Below are 18,855 nucleotides of genomic sequence, written 5' to 3' on the forward strand. Positions count from 1 at the left end.
TTTTTTTCCCCCCCCCCCCCCCCGCCCAAATGCCTGAACTGAGCCCTATCTGTTGTACTGAAGCATTCTATCTCCCTTCAGGGAGCTGAAGTCATGGTTGGCAGAGTTAGACTCCTAACAGCTAACAGGTGATGTGTGGAGGCCGCACCAAAGGCTAAACACAGGCCTTGCAAAGGAAAGAGTCGGGGGCTTCTACAGAACTGCTTGAAGCGTCTCCTCTCACAAAAGCAATACTGAAAAGAACCACCAGAAATCAAAGGAAAGCAAATGTTCATGTAATCCCAAGGAGAAAACAGGTATCTGCTACAAAGCCAACAGCATGACAAGGAATCTGTTTATCGTATTTCCTTCCATTCATCAGGCTGCCATCGGCAGTTCATTGAGTTCAGAACTGTTTTACGCCATTCTGGAAGGCCTTAACCCAATCAACCCCAATCGGAGAGTGACTGCTAAGTGTTTCCTGCGTCCTGACTGCACCACAGTTTCCTCCAATTCCCTCGGCAGCCCAGAATCCACCGGCCCACATCCCACCTTTTCGGGAGATGAGTGGCAGGGGTTGAAGCCCACTGAGCCGTCAGCTTGGAGCACCGGGGTCTTGCCTGTGGGCCAGAGCAAAGCTCTCTAGTCTGCCTGTCCCAGGGGCCTCCGAGGAAACAGGGGTTCCACAGAGAAAGTAAAACCTACAGCAGTAATTGATGGTGGTATGTTCTGTGCAGAAAACAAGGTATTTTCTAAGAATGAACCATTCTGTTGCTTTTCTGCAGATGTTCCGAGTCTCATACAAACTTGTCCACTGCTGTTAAGCCCACATGACAGATCCCCTCCTCAGGGCCCCTGAGCCAAGGGTCCAGGAGGCAGCATCTGGTCCAGTCTCCCAGTAAGAAAGAAACACAGCTTAATATGAGAGTTTCTAAAGTAAGCTAATTGTTTTTGGTATTTCAAAAGAAAAAAATTAGTAATTTTGCATTATTCACATTAACAGAGAAGAGATTATGATTCTTGGCAAATATTACCTTCATCTAAACTGCCAACCCAGCTTGGTGCGTGAATACCTTGCCTTGCAGGAAAGCCTTGCTCTTCCTTCCCCAAGTCTCTAGTGATTCTGTGTAAGCTCACCTCCTAGGTCTGTCTTCAGTGGAGGCAGCAGCCCCGAACGGCACCATGCTGAAGCCGGGGGCGTGCTGTCAAACAGCCTGGGTGTGAATCACAGCTCCTGCACTTAGCTGTGAGAGTTACCAAGACACACCTGTGCCTCAGTTTCTCATTCTATAAAAGGGGATGATAATTGAGGTCACCTCTAGGCTTGTGAGGATTAATGAGTTACCAAACGACATGCTTAGAACACTTGGTAAATGTAAGCTCCAAATACTGATGCTACAGACCACACACTTTATCTTTTAAAACAGAGTATAACAGGCTTGATTTCTATGGGAAGGAAACTATACTTTCTTTTCCTCAGTTTCCTCTATCAAAATAACTGGCTGGCTGGCTAGGTGGATAGATGGGATGTACGTGAGAGCCAAGAGGAGGAGGAGAGAAGCAATATGGAAAACCTGGCGTTTCCTCCCCTGACAGTTTACCCTTTGCTGTTACACTTAACAGTTTACATATGTTTGAAAAATGCACTTGAACCCGCTTAACCTCGGTGCTGCCAGACTTGCCTTGATATTACGCAGCACCCAGGGTGGCCCCACAGGCATCCTCTGCCTAAGGATGGGGTCTGGGGCTTTTGTCTGACTCAGCAGGGGTAGCGTGGCAAGGGCAGGACCAAAGCCAGCTGCTGAGGCAGCACAAGTCAAGGCCCCAGAAGGAAGGCGGAAGGACGAGGTGGCTGGGGAAGGCCAGAGGAACCTGCTCCGACCCAGGGCCTGGCTGACAGCCGGACAGGGCCCTCTCCCCACCGCTCACCGCTTTCAAGGACTCGAAATTAATTTACAAGGAAATGGTTAATATGTATGTTTGTTTTGATATGGAAAATCACAGCCATTTGTTCTTAATTCATCTCAGGAAGGGGTGAACAATCAAGAGATGTCTGCTGACATGAAATGATTTGAAGAGTGTAATGTAAAGAGGAAACTCATTTAAAGAGCCCTGACATGGTGCCATTTCCCAGATGGACTTTTAAAGGGGAAACAAGGAGCAGAGCAGGGCTTTGGTAGGCTGCCATCCTGTGGGGGGCAGAGGCCATGCCTGTCGCCCACGCTTAAGCCCACGCTGACACGTGTTCCTGGAGATGTGGCACAGTTTTGCCTCCTGGGAGTGGAATTGGCGACCAGATCCAAGGGAGACATTTTTTTCTACCCTTTTGGCGCTGTCTGAGTTTATCTTGTGCATAATTTATCTTTTCAAAATGTAAAAAGTAAACTGAAAACACAGCATAAATGAGAAATGGCAACTATGCTATATGCCACCCCACTGGCCTTGGCAACTGCATGTCATAAGCACCCTCCTGCCTTGACGTCTGTCCCAGCCTGCTTAATCCTGCTTCTGGAAAAAAAGATCTGACCACATGAAGACTTTTTAGGTTCTTCCATAACTGACTGTTTTTAGAGCGATATGAGTGTGTCATAGTAGGGGAGGCCCCGAAAGGGGCTGCCACTCCTGGGGTCACCTTTACTAGCCCAGCCCTGTCTGCCCAAACGAATTCCCAGAGCTGAGGGCCACTTGTCTAAGGATTTGCCTAAGCTCTGTTGCCCAGGATTCCACCTCCCCTTCACTAAGAGGACAATGAAGGGACATCGGGCAAAACCCTTTGGCCCTTCAGTCCACCCTCAGTGCTGCTGAGTGCTACAGCCTCCCCACACCCAACTGGGCACTGCCCTCTGCTCTGCTCAGGGCGGCCATCTGGTGCTTCTCCCCCAGGACCTCTGTGTCCAGCTACAGGCAGCACCTCCCACACTGAACAGACTGCCCCTTCCCTATAGCCCAGCACACGTCCCTCCAATGGCCATCACCCCTCCTGTGCTCATGCACCTCCTTCCTGTCAGGGACTACTCGTCCTTCCAGGCCCATCCCGCAGGACCCCTGTCCTGTTTGCCCACGGCAGGCCACAGGGCTGTCTCCTGCCTGGCACACCCACACCACGTGCCCTTTGGCAATCGCCTGTGACTGCGCAGGGCCCGCTCCTCCCGTGAGTCCACATCTGCCTCCTCGGCCAGGCTGCTGCTCTGGGGAGGACAGGAGCCAGCCATGGAGGCCTGGGCGTATCCCATCCTCCTGAGATGTCCACTAAAGGCAGAGGAGATGCAAAGTGCACTGAGTTATCCCAAGCCCCAGGGCTCCCCTTTTCACTGCTAAGATTTCAGCTCCATTGAGAGCCTAGAGAAATGCTCTTCTAGAGATGAGTTATTGTGCTGAGTGACCTTGGAGAAGTTATGTAAACTCCTCGAGCCTCAATTTCCTCCTAAGCAAAATAAGTGGTTTGAGGATTCAGTGAGTCACCAGATGTAAAGTACTTAGCCAATGCCTGACACATAGTAAATGCTCAATGTATGGCAGGCGTTTTATTATCTAAACTGTCCCGCCTTTGCCTGCGTGCAAAGCACTGCCCTCTGTGCCCCAAAACTCACATTCTGACATGCCACAATTTTAATCTGGGAGGGAAACTGCCAGGGCCTGGGGCAGAGGTGGGAGAGCAAAGAAAACAACGCTACTGGAGTTAAAGACCTTCATTTTCTGAATGAACAGCAGATATTGACTTGCAGCGGTCAATACCCAGATTTACAGAGACAACAGAGAAATGTTAACCAAAGACTACCTCAGTTACCCATTACCACAGGAAGCATCAATCAGGATATCGATGGCAAAGGAAGCCGATAGATTAGCCTTTTCCAGAGGCCCTGGATTTCCACATGGTCCTCACAGTTCTGCAGGCAAGAAATGTGGGCTCTGGCAGAGAAGGAGCCTCCTTCTATAAGGAGGACATATGTAAATGTCTTCTATCAAGGCCATTCGACATATGTCCCCCTGTAGACCCCACAGGCCTCTTCAAGTACCAGGGTACACATGTTTTCTGGCCACTAGATGGAGGGTACTTGTCTAAAAAGGAAGAAGGTGGGGTGGAAGATAAAGGAAGAGAGCGGGAGGGAGGGGAGGCGGAGGCAGGGTTAGAGCTGTAGGCTGGCTGAGCAGCCTGGCAAATCCGAGGAGTGTGTGTGTCATCCTCTTGGCAACCAGAACTGGAGGGGGTGGTGGGAAGAGGGAGAGAGAGAGAGGCTGACTGTGGTTAGTATCCTTTGGGTTTGTCTTCTTGCTAGAACTTATTTATAGTTCTGAGGAGTGGCTTTTTGCTCTCATGGTATTTTATTCTGGGTTGACTAAACAGAGAAGCCTTCAGGCAGGGAAAGAAAGTAAGAGGGCTATAAATATATGTTATCAGTTGCTGATATTTTAACGGGAAGATATTGAGAGAAGAGATATTTGTAGAATTCTTACCTACTTCCTCCTCCCCTCAGTAAGTAAGTAGTTGTTTTAAAGCCACTCTTGATGGTCATCCACAGGGGGAGCCAGGGGGACCTCAAGCACCTCTCCTGGGATGCTGCTACTTTAATCAGGTGGGCAGCTCCTGGCCTCCTCTGTTATTCGAGGTACAGCTGGAGACATCCTTTTCTGGCAGGAGTGAGAGATCAACTCTTGAAACACTCCCAATGCCTTCCTATTTGCCACCAACAGTTGCCCTGGCACTTGCCTCTCCTCAGGCAGGTCTGGTCCACGACGCCCTGGTGTTAATCCTAATTATGCATCATTAAAAAAATCCAGGGGTCTAGTTCAACTCTCATCCTTACCAATTTCCTGGCAGCATCTGACATTACCTACATTGCCCCCTCCAGAAATTCATCCTTCCTCTAACTAGTCTTCTTACCCTTCAACAAAAACCTATGTGCTGAGCAGCTGAGTACACAATGATGAGGGAGGGGGTAGGGAAGGCACAGTCCCAGCCTTGGGGGTCACTAATATGCCCTCAGGGATGTCTGACCCATCACAGACACTCAGTACAAATCTGCTGAAATCAACAGTGATTCTTCGGACCCCCAGCACCCAGCTCAGCACCTTGTACCTGGTCAGAGCTTGGTAACTCTTTCACAAATAGGTCATTGCAGATGAATTACTAAACCAGTGAACAAGCACTGCAGCATTCAGGCGGTGATGCAGGATGGAAGTGCAGGGATGTTCTCCAAGGCACTGTCCTGGTTTCATGGATTAGAACAAATACTCAGGATCCATGGCAGGCCGTGTGAACTACAAAGCTGTCATCCCGGGGGGAAAGCAGCCCCAGGATGGCCCAGGATCCAGGCAGGCCGTCCCTCTCAGTCTCAAATCAGGACTCAAGGTTGGCTGAGGGGACCAGCGATGTTGGGGCAGGTTAGAGGCAGACCAACCACCCTCAGATTTGGGCTCAAATATAAATGTCAGTCTCTGCATATCACATGCACCCATTACATTTACTGTATTTATTTTGAAATGAAAAGGGAGAAGAGTATATTTAGAAACATACACAACATATGTAAGAAACTGATAACACTGTCTCGAGAGGGGAACTGGGTGTGCGAAAGAGCAGGGAGAGAAATGCATGTCTCACTGTATGTCCTTTGGGAACATGAATTTTGTCATTGGTATGTACTACTTATTAAAGGAAACAATTACTTTGTGTAAGAATAAAAAGACAGGAAAGACCTACTAGATATGAGAAACATATTATAAAGTATATAGCTAGATAAACATACCAACGAAACAGAAAAGAAAGTCGAGAAGTAGCCCTAATTATATCTAGAAATTTCATGTATGGTAAAAGCAGCATCTCAAATCACCAGGGAAAAGACGGAATATCCAATTAATTGTGTTGAGACAGGTGGGTAACCACCTGGAACAAAATTAAGTTGATCCCTCTCCCACACTGTATATCAGGATAAATTCCAAATGGGTCAAAGTAAAAATGTAAAAAATTAAACCATAAAAATACTAAGCAAGAGCATGAGGGAATTCCTCTGCAGCCTTGGAGAGAGGTAGGCTTTCTGAACAATGACTGAAAATCCAGCAAAAACAGACTCACAGAGACTTCAGATACTAGAATTATTCAGATAAACTGGGTACTCATTTCATTTATGTTAAGGCATCACAGTGTACACTTTAAATATATACAATTATATTTATCAGTTATTCCTTAATAAAGCTGGGGAAAAAATAATTATTCAGAAAAATATATGAGAACTGTGTATAATACATATTTAAAGAAAAATGTGAAAATGAAGAGAAAACAAGATATTATAAAAAATGACCAAGCAGATTCACAAAAGAACCAAACAACTTCCAGAGGAAAAAATATCAAAACTGAGATTAAAAGTTCAGTGACTGAATTAAATAGCAGATAAGACACAGTTGAAGAGAGAATTAGTAAACTGGGAGATAGTTCTACAAGATAGACCAGAAGTAATTATCCAGAAAGTAATCTAGAGAGACAGAAATGAAAAATACGAATGAGATGAACAGATATGGAACTTAGATAAAACACTAATCAATGTTTAATTTGTGTTCCATAAGGAGAAAGAGACTAGAATAGAGACACTGAAGAAACAACAGCTAAAAACTATATGGATGAGATAAAGACATGTTCAAAATCAGAGCCTGAGAAAGCTTACGACCAGAAGACCTCACTAAATGAAATTCTAAAGGACGTATAAAGTGAGCCCAGACGGAAGGTCTGAATGAAAGAGGCATGCACAGTTTGGGTCACACATTTTTCCTTGCCTAAATCCAGAATCAGTTTTGTAGTGCTTCGTGCCTTCCCACTGGCCCAAGCAAAAACAGAACTTCTGGTGGGAACTCAGCTATGCATATGCTGACCCCAATGACAGAAATGAAAGCTGCATATAGCCCTTCAAAGGGAAATCATGAAGCAACAATGAGAATCCTTGACCACTGAGGTTTCCTAGGCAACATGGCTTAACTTCAAGAAAGCAGAGAGGTTTACAACAAATGGTGCTGGAACAACTGGTCATCCACATGCAAAAAACTGAATCTAGACAAAGACCTAACACCCTCTGCAAAAATTAACACAAAATGGATCAGAGACCTAAATGTAAAATACAAAACTATAAAACTCCTAGAAGATGACACAGGAGGAAATTTAGATGACTTCAAGGTTTGGTGATGACTTTTTAGATACACATCAATGGCACAATACGTGGAAAAAAGAATTGAAAGTTTTTTTAAATAAAAAAAATTCTGCTCTGTGAAATACAGTGTTGAGAGAATATGAAGTCACAGAGCAGGAGAAAATATTTGCAAAAGAAAGCAATGAGACCTTTCCTTTCTCTGATCCAAGTGATGTGGTCCAACCCCCGGGGCTGCGAGTGCAGGGGACATGGGGCCACTGTTTTGTGAAGGGGGCCCAGGTCACACTTAACACTCTCCTGGACAACCTCATGGCCTCTTTAGAAGGACTGAATGAAGGACCAGATACAAGTTCAGTTTTTGAGCTCTGCAGCAGATTCAAGTGGCCCTGGGAGAAGCACGTCCTCAAGCCATGCTACCGCCTCCACACCTTGGATGGGGAAGTGAAGCACTGGGGAAACTCCACCCCTCAGTGGTTTCTATGTCTGGCCTCAGCCCCGAGGTCTGACTCACCTGGGTCTGCTAGCAGGCTGGCCATCTGACAACAAGTCATCAGGGAAATGTCAAGGGAACACTGTGCTAAAAAAGCTGCTTTTTTCCAGCGCCCCTTGAATGTTCATCCACCACGGAATCATCTGTTCCTCCTGGGAGACTGAGGAGGACTGACAATGTAGCTCTCCCTTAATGACTTCATGATTTGCTTCGTATGATCATGTACAGTGATCATCAATAGCAGATATTAATGAAAACAAATAGACTAAAATCTAACTCCCTTTCATGCATGTACACATACACACAAAAGGCATTCAGTGCCAGCGGCTATCTCTGGGCAGTGGGATTATGAGTGAGTTTTCCCTTCTTAAATTTTCAAACATAAATTACTCACATAACTGGAAAAGGGAACATACATTTAAATATAGGCTGCCAGTACACTGGAGTTTCAACTTCTGTGTTTCCAATTTTTTTCTAGTCGCAACCCCCTGGCTCATTAAAATCTAGTCCTCCCTTTCAGCTGCGGAAGGGCTTTGCACAACAGTGAGTGCTGTGGAGTTCTGGGAGTCCCAGGGAAGCATGAAGTCAATGGCAAGAGTTAGCTGGGTCCTGGCCTGAAGTGTAAGTCTAAGGTAGGATGGTCATGCAAACAAGCAAGAGACACAGGAATTCAGAGAGCCTCGGAGCATCACGAAGCCAGCCTGTCCTCTTCTCCCTGCCCTATTTTTAGCCGTGTGAGTACAGGACACAGTTGGCTGTTCCGGATAGAAAAGTGGTAAAGAGGCCAGGTAAGTGACAGAGACAACTGCAGGCTCCGCCTACCCTAATCTTCCAAGCTTATCGGATCCTTTCTTTCCCAGGCCAGAAATGCTAAGTGGATGGATGTTTGTTGAAATGAGTATCTGTGTAACAGGACACACTGCTGACAGAGGAGGCCTCTCCCTACTATACTTACAAGAGATGGGGGCAGGGATGGAGGGCAATGACTAACACCAAAGGGATATGCAACATCTGACCTGAGTTATAGATTAGAAATCAAACAAGCTGAAATTTGGGATGAGGATGATCACTTTACTAGCCAAAACCAGATAGCAAGATGTATTTTTAACAACCATCCCTTTTCCCTGGGGTTTTACTACAGGATGCAGTCAGGCACAAGGGCTAGGACTCATCCGGTCTGTAAAGTAGCCATAAGGGTGCCCTGGGTGAACCCTGTTCATTCCCCAGGTCAGGAGCTGGCCCTGTAAACTTCCCCATGGTTAGCGAAGTACCCGCAGGCAGTTTCAGACTGGAGTGCCTGCTGTGAGCGATGCCAGGTGCCTGCTAGAAGAGTGTGGAGGCCCTGGTCACCAACGAGAAACAGGAGAGGGAAGACCGAGGTCTGAAACACAGGGCATGGTGAGGGACAGGGCATGGGGAAATGGAAAAGGAGTAGGGGGTTAAGAATATGCAAGTCTGGATACCTTCATCATTTTGTAGATTAGAGCCAAAAAAGACAGAAAAAATAATTCTAGCCACGGCCTTATCCTATAAGAGGTGGAAATATAATACTACAACAGTAGGTTTTTAAACAGACCAGAGCTGGGGTATCCAAATCAGCGGAACTCTCATGGTGGTCCCCTGGGGGAGGGCGGGTGTCTACACTTATTACAGTGTCAACATTCAGTCTTGAGAGCTGGCAGCCAGGGCTTCCCATCCTCCTTACTGTGGAGAAATCCTCTGAGAACAGATTTGATTTTTGCAAACAGGCTTACATCCTAGGAGGCAGGTTGGCACAATAAGCTGTGTGATCAGGCTATGTAACAGGGTTTCTGGACCAGAAAAAGAAAAAGATGTCATCAGGCGTTGGGTGAGTGACTCCAAAGGCACTTCCCTCCAGGGTAAGTCCCATGGGCAGGGACTTTTGTCTGGCATCTCAGTGACTGGCACAGCCCTGGAGAGTGGTGGGCCCTCCCTGAGTCAATGCATGAGTGGCTCAGCTTAGCAGAATAACTGCACAGCTTCCCCAAGTCATAGCCTCCCTGTGTGAATGCTGAAGCACCTTCTAATGTGTTGGGCCCTGTATGGAAGAGGCAGACCTAGGTCTCCTCATCTATTAGCCAAGCTCTGCGCCTCAATGTCATGAGCCAGACCAAAATGCATCCTTCATGGTGGCCTTCAGCTTTGTTTCTTCAGTTGGCACTCCTCATTTCTCATGGACCATTTCTCATGGGCCTAACCCATAAGTGTCCCCACACGGCACAGTGCAAGGTGTTTACAGGTGTTCCTTGAAAGGCTTTCTGATAAAAGTTTGGGAACCACTACATATCACAGTTCCCTCCCTTGGGGATTCATGGGACACCAGTATATTAAAGGCTCTGAAAAGTCCTGCGGTAAAGAGAGCGGTTTCTCGGTGGTACCCAAACTAAAACCAGTTCCTTTACTCAGGAACTCAACAAAGGTATTCACATATCCATCTCAAAAGAGGGAGTGTGAATCTAGCCATCTCCTAATTTCACCCATAGAGCCTTATGTTTCGGTGGACTACCTCTTAAATTTCACCAAACACCTCGGTTCTGCTGAACATAGTCTGAGCAATGCTGACCCAGAGTGCTTTGCATCCATCAAATCATAGCATGGTTGCTCTTTGCTCTTCCACACACTTCTCATTCCCCCTGCTGCCCCCACTGTAGGACTCCAGTGCTTCTCACTTGTCCCTTAGACCTGCCCTATTCCCCTACTGGTCTGTGGGCTTGTGTGTCCCCAACATCAATGGAAGTTCCACCAGGGCAAAAGCCAGGTCACGTGTTCCTTATTTCATGTCTCCTATACCTTCCAGCACTGAGCAGTGCTGTGCTGAGCAGAGCGAAGAAACTCCAAAGAGGCTTTCTGAGCTGAACTAAGTTCAAGTTCCCTTTAAATATCATTTAAGAAAAAAGTACCACAGTAATATGGGGACAAAGATGATGCCTCAAAGAAACTACCTCAGTTTCCCCATGATAATACTTACTTTTATCCATCATTTATTGAGTGTTTGGTAGGAATGCTGGCTAAATTCATAAGATGCAATATCAATCTTCAAAGCAACCCCAAGAGGTGGGGCTACTATCATCACCTAGGCTGGAAGGTCAAGGGCCAAAGGGTAGAGAATGGACTGTCCTGGGGCACTGAGAAGACCAGCAAACAGCATCACATGCCTCAGGAGGAGCTCTGGGAAGAGTCAGAAGGGCTGCCAGGCACACAGAGGTGTGCAGAAGGAGCTGTCTGGTCGCCAGACTCAAGCTTGTTCCAGATGTTGCCTTTTCCTTTTAAGTTTGGCAGATGACTGGGCTTTGCACCCAAGAGGAGAAACAGATGCCAGCTTCAAGTTTCACAGCAAGACACAAGGCCACATCCTCCTCCCACATCCACCCCAGCCTTGAACAGACCCTAAGGAAGAGTACTTACCCACGAAGTACTCCATGAGTGAGCATGGTCCCTCACCCCCGAAGACATGCTCTCCACAGGAGATCATCTATCTGGGCTCTGATGGCCCCTGGCCTGCCGGGCTGCTGCCTGTCCAGATGCTCTGATGTTGATCTGGCCTCAGCTCTGGCCTAACACAGGCCCAGGGCTGGGCATGCTCAGCTCCTAGCTAACCAGAAAACCCTTCAAGGTTTCTGTCCTGAGGAGCTCAGGACAGAAGTGGCCTTCAATACCAGACAGAAGAGTTTGGTTAACAGGGCACCTTGGTGTTGAGGGTGATTCAGGCTTGAGGAGGGGTCAAATGGCAGCTTGAAATAAACCAGAGCGAGTAGGCCTGAAACAGCCAAGATGTTCTACAGGTGCCTGATGAAAGGACACCACTCTTGAGTGGGCAGTGACAGCCCCCATCGCCATCCCTAAAGGAAGTGGGCAACCCTCAGTTACCTCAGCAGCCAGAGCAGGATTACTGGGGACCCCTCCCTCTGCTTTTACACTACCAGTTAGCATTTGGGCACCTACACTGTGCAGGCACAGAAAAGCACTTCACGTGCATCCTCTCATTTCCACCTCATAATAACTCTATGACACAGTTACTGTAACCCCCATTTCACAGATAATAAAACTGCAGCTTGGGGATGTGAGTGACCTGCCTAAGACCACAGTGAAGAAATGGCAGCTCTGACACCAAGGTCCACACTCTTAACCACCTGGCTCTGCAGCCTCTACCCGATTTTACTGAACATCGTGGCACCCCAAGTGGTGCCCCTGGCTGGCCACCAAGGAGATGTCAGCTCCCTGCTCCAGAGCTACCTGTTCCTAGGTGGGCCCTGCAGCTAGCTCAGCAACTCCTGAGCATCCAGACCCCTCCTCATCTCTCCACCGGGGCCTTCTCACAGGAGGAGGCCTGGCCCAGCCATTTCAAAAGAGCATTGTGTGGCACCCCATCACCATGCCTGCAGTTGTGTAGGCCACCTGTAAGAGAAGAAAACAATCCCTCCATAGGGCCCTTCAAGTGACAACTAGACAAGCAGGGCAGCTCTGGTCAACTGGTTAACAAGCATCCTCCAGGAAATGTTTTCTGAAACCTACTCCCAGCACATGCGGTCCTACATCATCACTGCCTTTTTCTTGCCTGTACCTGCCCCTGGACAAAGCTCTTTGGGCTGAGGGGAGGTCTTGTTCTGGCTTATATCTCAGCACCGGACACACCGTAGCTCTCAATGAGGACCTGCGGAATGGGTGGTACTTCCTTCAGATGCCTTGTGTTGGAGCATGATGTCTGGGCCACATCCTTGACTCGGCCCTAAGCTGCATGAGCGTTGCTCTCCTGGTTTCTCCCAGCTCTGGGAAGAGGCTGGCACCCAGTAGGTGCACTGTGCGCAGGTGAGTGGGTGGCAGAGCCCCTTTCCCAGCCCTCGCAGGGCTGGTTGGCACCGTCTCCTTCTCCAGGTCTCAGCTGATGTCTCCTCCTCAATGAAGCCCTCCTGGGCCACATCATCACCTGGGTCCCTTTGTGCCTCCACAGCACTCAGCACAGTCAGTAACCATCTGGGTTGGTTGGTTCTTTCTCCCAGACTAGACTGTGAGAGCTCCACAGAGAAGAGACCATTTCTTCCCCAGTCATTCCTGTGCACTCATACAGAGCCTAGCATGGTGCCAGGCACACAGCTCAATAAGTATGTGGAATGGGTGGGAAAGGGTCTTCAGTGAAACAAAAGCAAAGAGCGATGGCGAGCTGGTCCACCTTTACTTCTCTCTCAGGGACCAAAACCAAAGTTCTGAGCAGGCAGATGCCCAGGACTTCCCAATATCCACGTGCTCCCACATCCCAGCCCGAGGGGCTCAGGGCAGATCACCGCCTAAGAGCAGTGAGGGTGGGTGTGCAGCACTGTCCTGATGGGTGGAATGGAGCAATGTTTCACTGGATGTGGCCCCAGAACTCAGCTCCTGTCCCATCAGGCAACTAGACACAAGTGACCACCAACAGTGACTGAGTATAGTGCTCAGGACATCCCTCAAGGCCCCATCACACAGACCAGGTACCCAGTCGGGGGCAGGCACTGGGCAACAGTCACATAATGACTCAGCACTGTGTACAGGCAGAGGAAATGGCTCAGATTCAGCTAATAGCTCTGCTGGAAGGACTTGGTAAAATTTAAAAATATATATTACTCTTTAACATACAGGGGTTAACATGGCTAACGCCAGAGTAAAGATTTGCCTTGAGCGACTTGGCCAGCTCTAGGGCTGGGCTGCCCTGTCCCACCCCTCTTTGGGACCACTACTGCACCTGTGACAGCCAGAGCCAGGCACAGTTGGTGGGGAGGGTGCAGGGTCTCAAGGTCCGTTCCCATGAGAACGGACCGGCTGACCTGGACCTCATGAGCACTGCACTCAGTTTCAGAGCCAGCCAGGCATAGACAAGGAAGACGTACAGATTTTCTGTGCGGCACAGACAGTAGTTGCCTCAGACACGATGGAGCAGTGGTATCCCCCCACCAACGCCCTGCTAACTGAAAAGAGGAAGCTTGACAGAGGAAATGAAACTGCTATTGTACTTGACCTAATGAATGTGTCTATGAACACCCCAATGTCACTCCAGTGCCGGGGGCATCATAGCATTCGGGAACCAGGAAACACCGGCTGGCTGGGTTTGCACATCATGTCAGCTTTCCCGTTATACTCAAACAAAGCCCCTCTCATAGCAGCCTGGAGTTGGTGAAGCAGGGACTGCTGTCTCCATTTGATTTGTAAGGAAACTGGGGTCCAGAGACGTTAAGTGACTCTCTCTGGGTCACACAGCATGTAAACTGCAGGCCAGACCTTAAAAATGTCCTCTGAGTCCTAACTAGTGACTTCTTCCCTGGTCTCCCTGGCTGACTGCCTGTGTTATACATGGTTTTCCTGGATGTGACACATAAATTCTGGGCCTCTGTTTCCTCATCCACACAGTAAGAAGAATTAGGCCTACTTCATGCTACCAGCCATGCCACCTACGAGTCTCTGACAAGCAGAGGGTCCAAGTTCCAAATATGTGCAAAGGCCTCACAACTATAACCCCAATTACTTTTTACGCCTAGAGTCTTTTGACAGAACACAAAAAAACTCCATAACCCTCATGACTGTGTTCTCTGTGGGGGAAACCTTGGTCTTGTCTCATTGAGAGGCCTGGGATAGCAGGAAGTGACCCAGCTCTTCTACTGCCTGACCACTTCCATTCAGAAGAGGCGCCTCGTCTTGTCGAGTTTCTCCTTTCTGGCTCTAGGGAGACAGCTGCCCCTGCCTGCCACCTATCCTGATGGTATATGGAAGCAAAAAGTGGTAAAAGCATTACAAAAGGAGTATAACTTCCTGGTTATATGTGACCGTAGGCAAATTTTTTTATGCCCAGAGGCTGGTTTTCTCCTTACTACAAATGGGGGGTGGTATCCCTGCCCAGCTGGCCTCCCACAGTTGCCGTGGAGCCACCAATAAGACCAATAACATTATATCTGGGAAAAGGACCAAGGACGCCCCTGAAGAGATGGCCGATCCCAAGACTAGGGCAGGGGAAGGTCAGGGGGAGATGAGACTATCTCATTATGTCGGAAAGCAAGGAAACTGTACAGAAGCGGATGGAGAGGGGGCAGAAGGACACAAAAACCAGCTTGAAGGTCAAATTTGAGACAATGTGACCATCATAACGAGTAATGACATGATAGTGTATAACACACTAAATTTTAAAAATCCGTGAACCAACATTGATAGAACAAAAAATAAAAAGAAGGACTTCCCTGGTGGTGCAGTGGTTGGGAGTCCGCCTGCCGATGCAGGGGACGCGGGTTCGTGCCCCGGTCCGGGAAGATCCCACGTGCCGCGGAGCGGCTGGGCCCGTGAGCCATGGCCACTGAGCCTGCGCGTCCGGAGCCTGTGCTCCGCAATGGGAGAGGCCACAACAGTGAGAGGCCCGCATACCGCAAAAAAATAAAAAAATAAATAAAAATAAAAAGAAGGGAAGGGCAGAAGGAAAGCTTAACAGAAGAATGTCGACTAACAAATGTAGGAAAAATAACAGAAATAGAAAAATCACTATTTTATAACCACCATAGTGATAACAGATCCAGGTAAGATCATCAAGGAATGCTAAAGCCAACGGGTAACAGATTGTGATCCAGGATGTGCAGAAATGCACAGATACCACCTTGATCGAATGACTAAAGCAAAGATCACTAAAGATCACTAATGACAGGACAAACCCAGAGCAGGCGCCTTCTGACACGATGCCAGAGAAGGACTCGACATGGCTTACAGAATTCTTCTACCAAAACATTTAACCTAAATCCAAGCCTTAGGCCAACCCAGATTAAAGGACGTTCTGCAAAACAACTGGACTGGGCTCTCCAGAAACGTTCAAGTGCACGCGCGTGCGCACACACGCACACACACACACACACACACACACACACACACACAGGGTGGAGGGAGATAAAGCAAGTGGGGCAACATGTTAACAACCGTTGAATCTAGGTAAAAATGTTCACTGTACTGTTCTCGCAACTTTTCTGTAGGTTTGAAAAATTTCAAAATAAAAGAAATGAACAAGGTCCTCCTACCAATCCTTGGAAAGCTGTGGTGTCTGCAGTGACTCGGGCACACTCACCTGTCAGGTACTCCAGGACGGCGGCCATGTACACAGGCGCGCCCACTCCGATCCTGTACTTGGGGTGGCCCTTCTTGATGTACCGCAGCATCCGGCCCACAGGGAAGATGACTCCTGCCTTGGCGGACCGGGAGGTTTTGGTGGACTTCTTCTTCCCACCCCGGCTGGACATGGCGGTGGCCCTGGAGATGGATCAGGAAACACACTGTGGAGGCAAGAGACACACGGGTCAGGATGACTGGGGACAGGGCATCTCCCCTTCCCCCATGCCTCTGGCCCCTGGAAGAAATGGGTCGTGCCAGCAGATGCCACTGCCTGCAGCTGCTGAGCCCCACAAGCCCAGTTTCTGCATTCTGCCGGTGTGCTTCAGCCCTGGAAAAGAGAACGGCTTCGCTTTTCACATTTTATACCACGACATCAATTTTATCGGCCACTTCCATATAAACGTTACTCTGACAATGACTGCTCTTAAGTGCCTCGCCTTTATGCCACATGATGTAAAAGAAAATGGGATTTCTTGGCTACAATCTATACGCTTGTTTAATAATTGTATTTTCATACACTTGAGACCAGGGCTGATCAATTTGCTGAAGCCTTCATAAAAGAAAAGAAAACTATGTCACCTGCCCCTAGAATGAAGATGTAAGGCATATACCTAGGTTCTCTGATGAAAGCAGCAACTCTACCTTAAGGTCCTTTATCTGTGAAAGGCAAGAACAGCTCACAGGAGTTCAGTGGGCAGCCAGGTTGGAGTTAAGAGGCCCTCTGAGCACTTGCAGACTGCTAGACAGGCCTGTCCTTAGAGAAGAGGGAAGAGAGTTCTTCCTTCCTTGGCCCCCACCCCCCCATCCAAAATGCCCCTCAGTCCGAAGGATCCACCCTCTTCAACACCTACTGTGGAGTCCTCTCTTTTCCACCCCGACTGTGCCTGGATCCAGGTCACCACTATCTTAACCAAACGATCACAAACATCTCCTGAAAAGGTCTTCTCACCACAGGCCACACTCTAATCTACCTGCCCTCCACTGGCTGTGCTATCCCCGTACACACAAATCTGAATACACTATGGCCCAGGTCTTAAAGCTTTCCCTGCTGCCACAATTCCCAAGATAAAATCAGGACCCTTGGACTGTCACGAAACCTCCTAGAAATCTAGGCCTGGCACACCCATCTAGTTTTACCTGTGCTTCCTTAGGTCTAAACGCAAACACAGGCAGTCGCCCCAAATGCCCTCCTCCACAGTGGCTGTGCCTGTTAGCCAGGACCTCCTTTATCCTTCATGCTTTTCTGCCCTCTGCCAACCCCTCCCTGAGTGCTCCATCCTCTGGGCTCCTACGTGCTTCACACCACAGCACTGATGTGCACACGCCCCCGCCCCACCCCGCCGTCTCTCCCATCACACTGCAAGGTCTCAGAGGGCTGCCCCCAACTGTATTCCTAGTGTAGCACCACACAGTAAGGTCACAAATGTTCACTAAGAGCATTCAAGTCATTCATGCATTCACTTCAGGAATTATGCTGGGAAATGGAGACAGCAGTGGACGAGACAGATGTGGTTCCTGTTCTCCCAGAGCTGGTGGGGAAGAGAAACAATAAATAACCCGACGGTCATTTAAATGGTAACCGTGAAAGGCCAGTGCAGGGTGCTGGGAGAGGGGCTATGCAGAGCCCTCAGCCTGTTCTGGGGCGTCAGACATGCCTTCCCTAGAAGTCACTGATGCTCAGACCACTGAATAAAATGGGCAGGTCTCTCATCTTCTCGTAAACTGAGGTCAGGCTCCACGGTGTGTGGGCCCCTCCAGCTGCCACAGTCCATGTCTCTATGACCGTGGAAGCCACAAAGTTAGGAGTCCTTGTTACTCTGACACCGGACCCTACATTCAAGATATGCGTGGTCTATACCTAACACCAGTATGACCCCCAAGATCATCTCAGATCACCTGCCTGACAGAGAGATGGCCAAAACAGCAGAGAGCAGAATTCCGGGACACTCTGGGGCAGCTGTGCTGACTGGCTCACCAGAATTAAGGGGGCTCAAGGCCTCTGTGATGAGAACACTGTATTTCACCCTGTCAAGGGGGGCACCAAGTCTTAACTGATCACTGAGTGCTAAAGAGAGTCCCAGAAGGGTCTGGTTTTTCTGAAACAATTAGTTGGCTCCATTTCTTCTGTAATGAGCTCTACTTTAAAACATTCCCTGCAAACAGGTGCCCATGCTCACTCTGAGCAGGAAATGGTATGTGTACACGTGTGTGCATGTGTGTTTGCAGGGAAAAGCTGTAACTGGGCTCCTAGCAGCCTTCTGCTTTAATGCAAATGTGTTTCACAGACCAATCCCATTCCTTTGGACTAAGAGCTTTTACATCTGAATGCTTCCCCGCTTCCAGAAGGAGAAGCCTGTTCTTACTGGAGCACAGACTCCAGCTCTGTCTACAGGCGGACCTGTCTGGGTATGTTTGGGGCTGCCTTTGTGGGAATGGGACAATGTCCTGTCCCAGAGAGGAGCCACTACCATTGAGGGACCTGATGGGCCCTAGACACGCTTATTCTTCAAAAGTAACGCTCCTGGGGTTTCCCTCTGACTTGAGTCAAGAGTCTTAGTCGACATGCTGGTGACTCCCGGGTCCCTAACCCGGTGCACGCCTGGTTGCTGAGCCCCAGAGCTCTGTTCTAACTGCCTGCGGCAGGGCCCACTTGTTAAGTCCCACAGGCAGGTGAACTCCTCTGGGTTTCTCAGCCCCAGCGGCGGCAAAACGATGCATCAAGCTGCCAGGCGGGAGTCACCCTGTCCCTATTTCTCTGCCCACCGCCACAGCTCCCAGTCATTAGTGAGGTTCAACGGAGGCTTCCCTAACTTCTCAAGCCTCTTCCCTTCCCTTCGCCCTCCCTGCCTTGGTTCAGCTCCCACTATTTCTCACCTGTTCTCCCCAGCACCAGTCTCTCTCCATGGACACCAGAGGATCTCTGCCCACTTTGCTGGTTCCCCGTCACCCTGCGCCAGCCACAAACAGCATCCTTCAACTACTGCAGCACTGCTTCCTGCCACCCCTGCCCAGGCTGATGTCCCAGGCTGCCCCCGAATTCCTGACCTGTGAAGCTGTGTCCAGAATGTTTTTATACATGCTGCTTCCCCGGCCTGAAACACCCTTTGTCCTCTTGCCAACCTGCTG

General features: G+C 48.9%; 1 protein-coding gene across 6 annotated transcripts in view; it reads right to left on the bottom strand.

Moving 5' to 3' along the window:
• The window catches only part of MACROH2A1 (macroH2A.1 histone), an 83,838-nt gene that overhangs the window by 56,534 nt on the left and 8,449 nt on the right, over positions 1-18,855 (bottom strand). For 5 of the 6 annotated variants that reach the window (XM_007461381.1, XM_007461378.1, XM_007461380.1 and 2 more), the window contains exon 2: positions 15,686-15,890. In XM_007461381.1, the coding sequence (XP_007461443.1) occupies positions 15,686-15,857 (172 nt within the window). In that variant the 5' untranslated portion in view covers positions 15,858-15,890. Of the gene's footprint in view, positions 1-15,685; positions 15,891-18,603; positions 18,719-18,855 lie in introns of those variants that run through there. The other variant, XM_007461379.1, reaches the window with a different exon arrangement.

The sequence above is a fragment of the Lipotes vexillifer genome, unplaced genomic scaffold (genome assembly GCF_000442215.2).
Source record: "Lipotes vexillifer unplaced genomic scaffold, Lipotes_vexillifer_v1.1 scaffold217, whole genome shotgun sequence".
NCBI classification, from domain to species: Eukaryota; Metazoa; Chordata; class Mammalia; order Artiodactyla; family Lipotidae; genus Lipotes; species Lipotes vexillifer.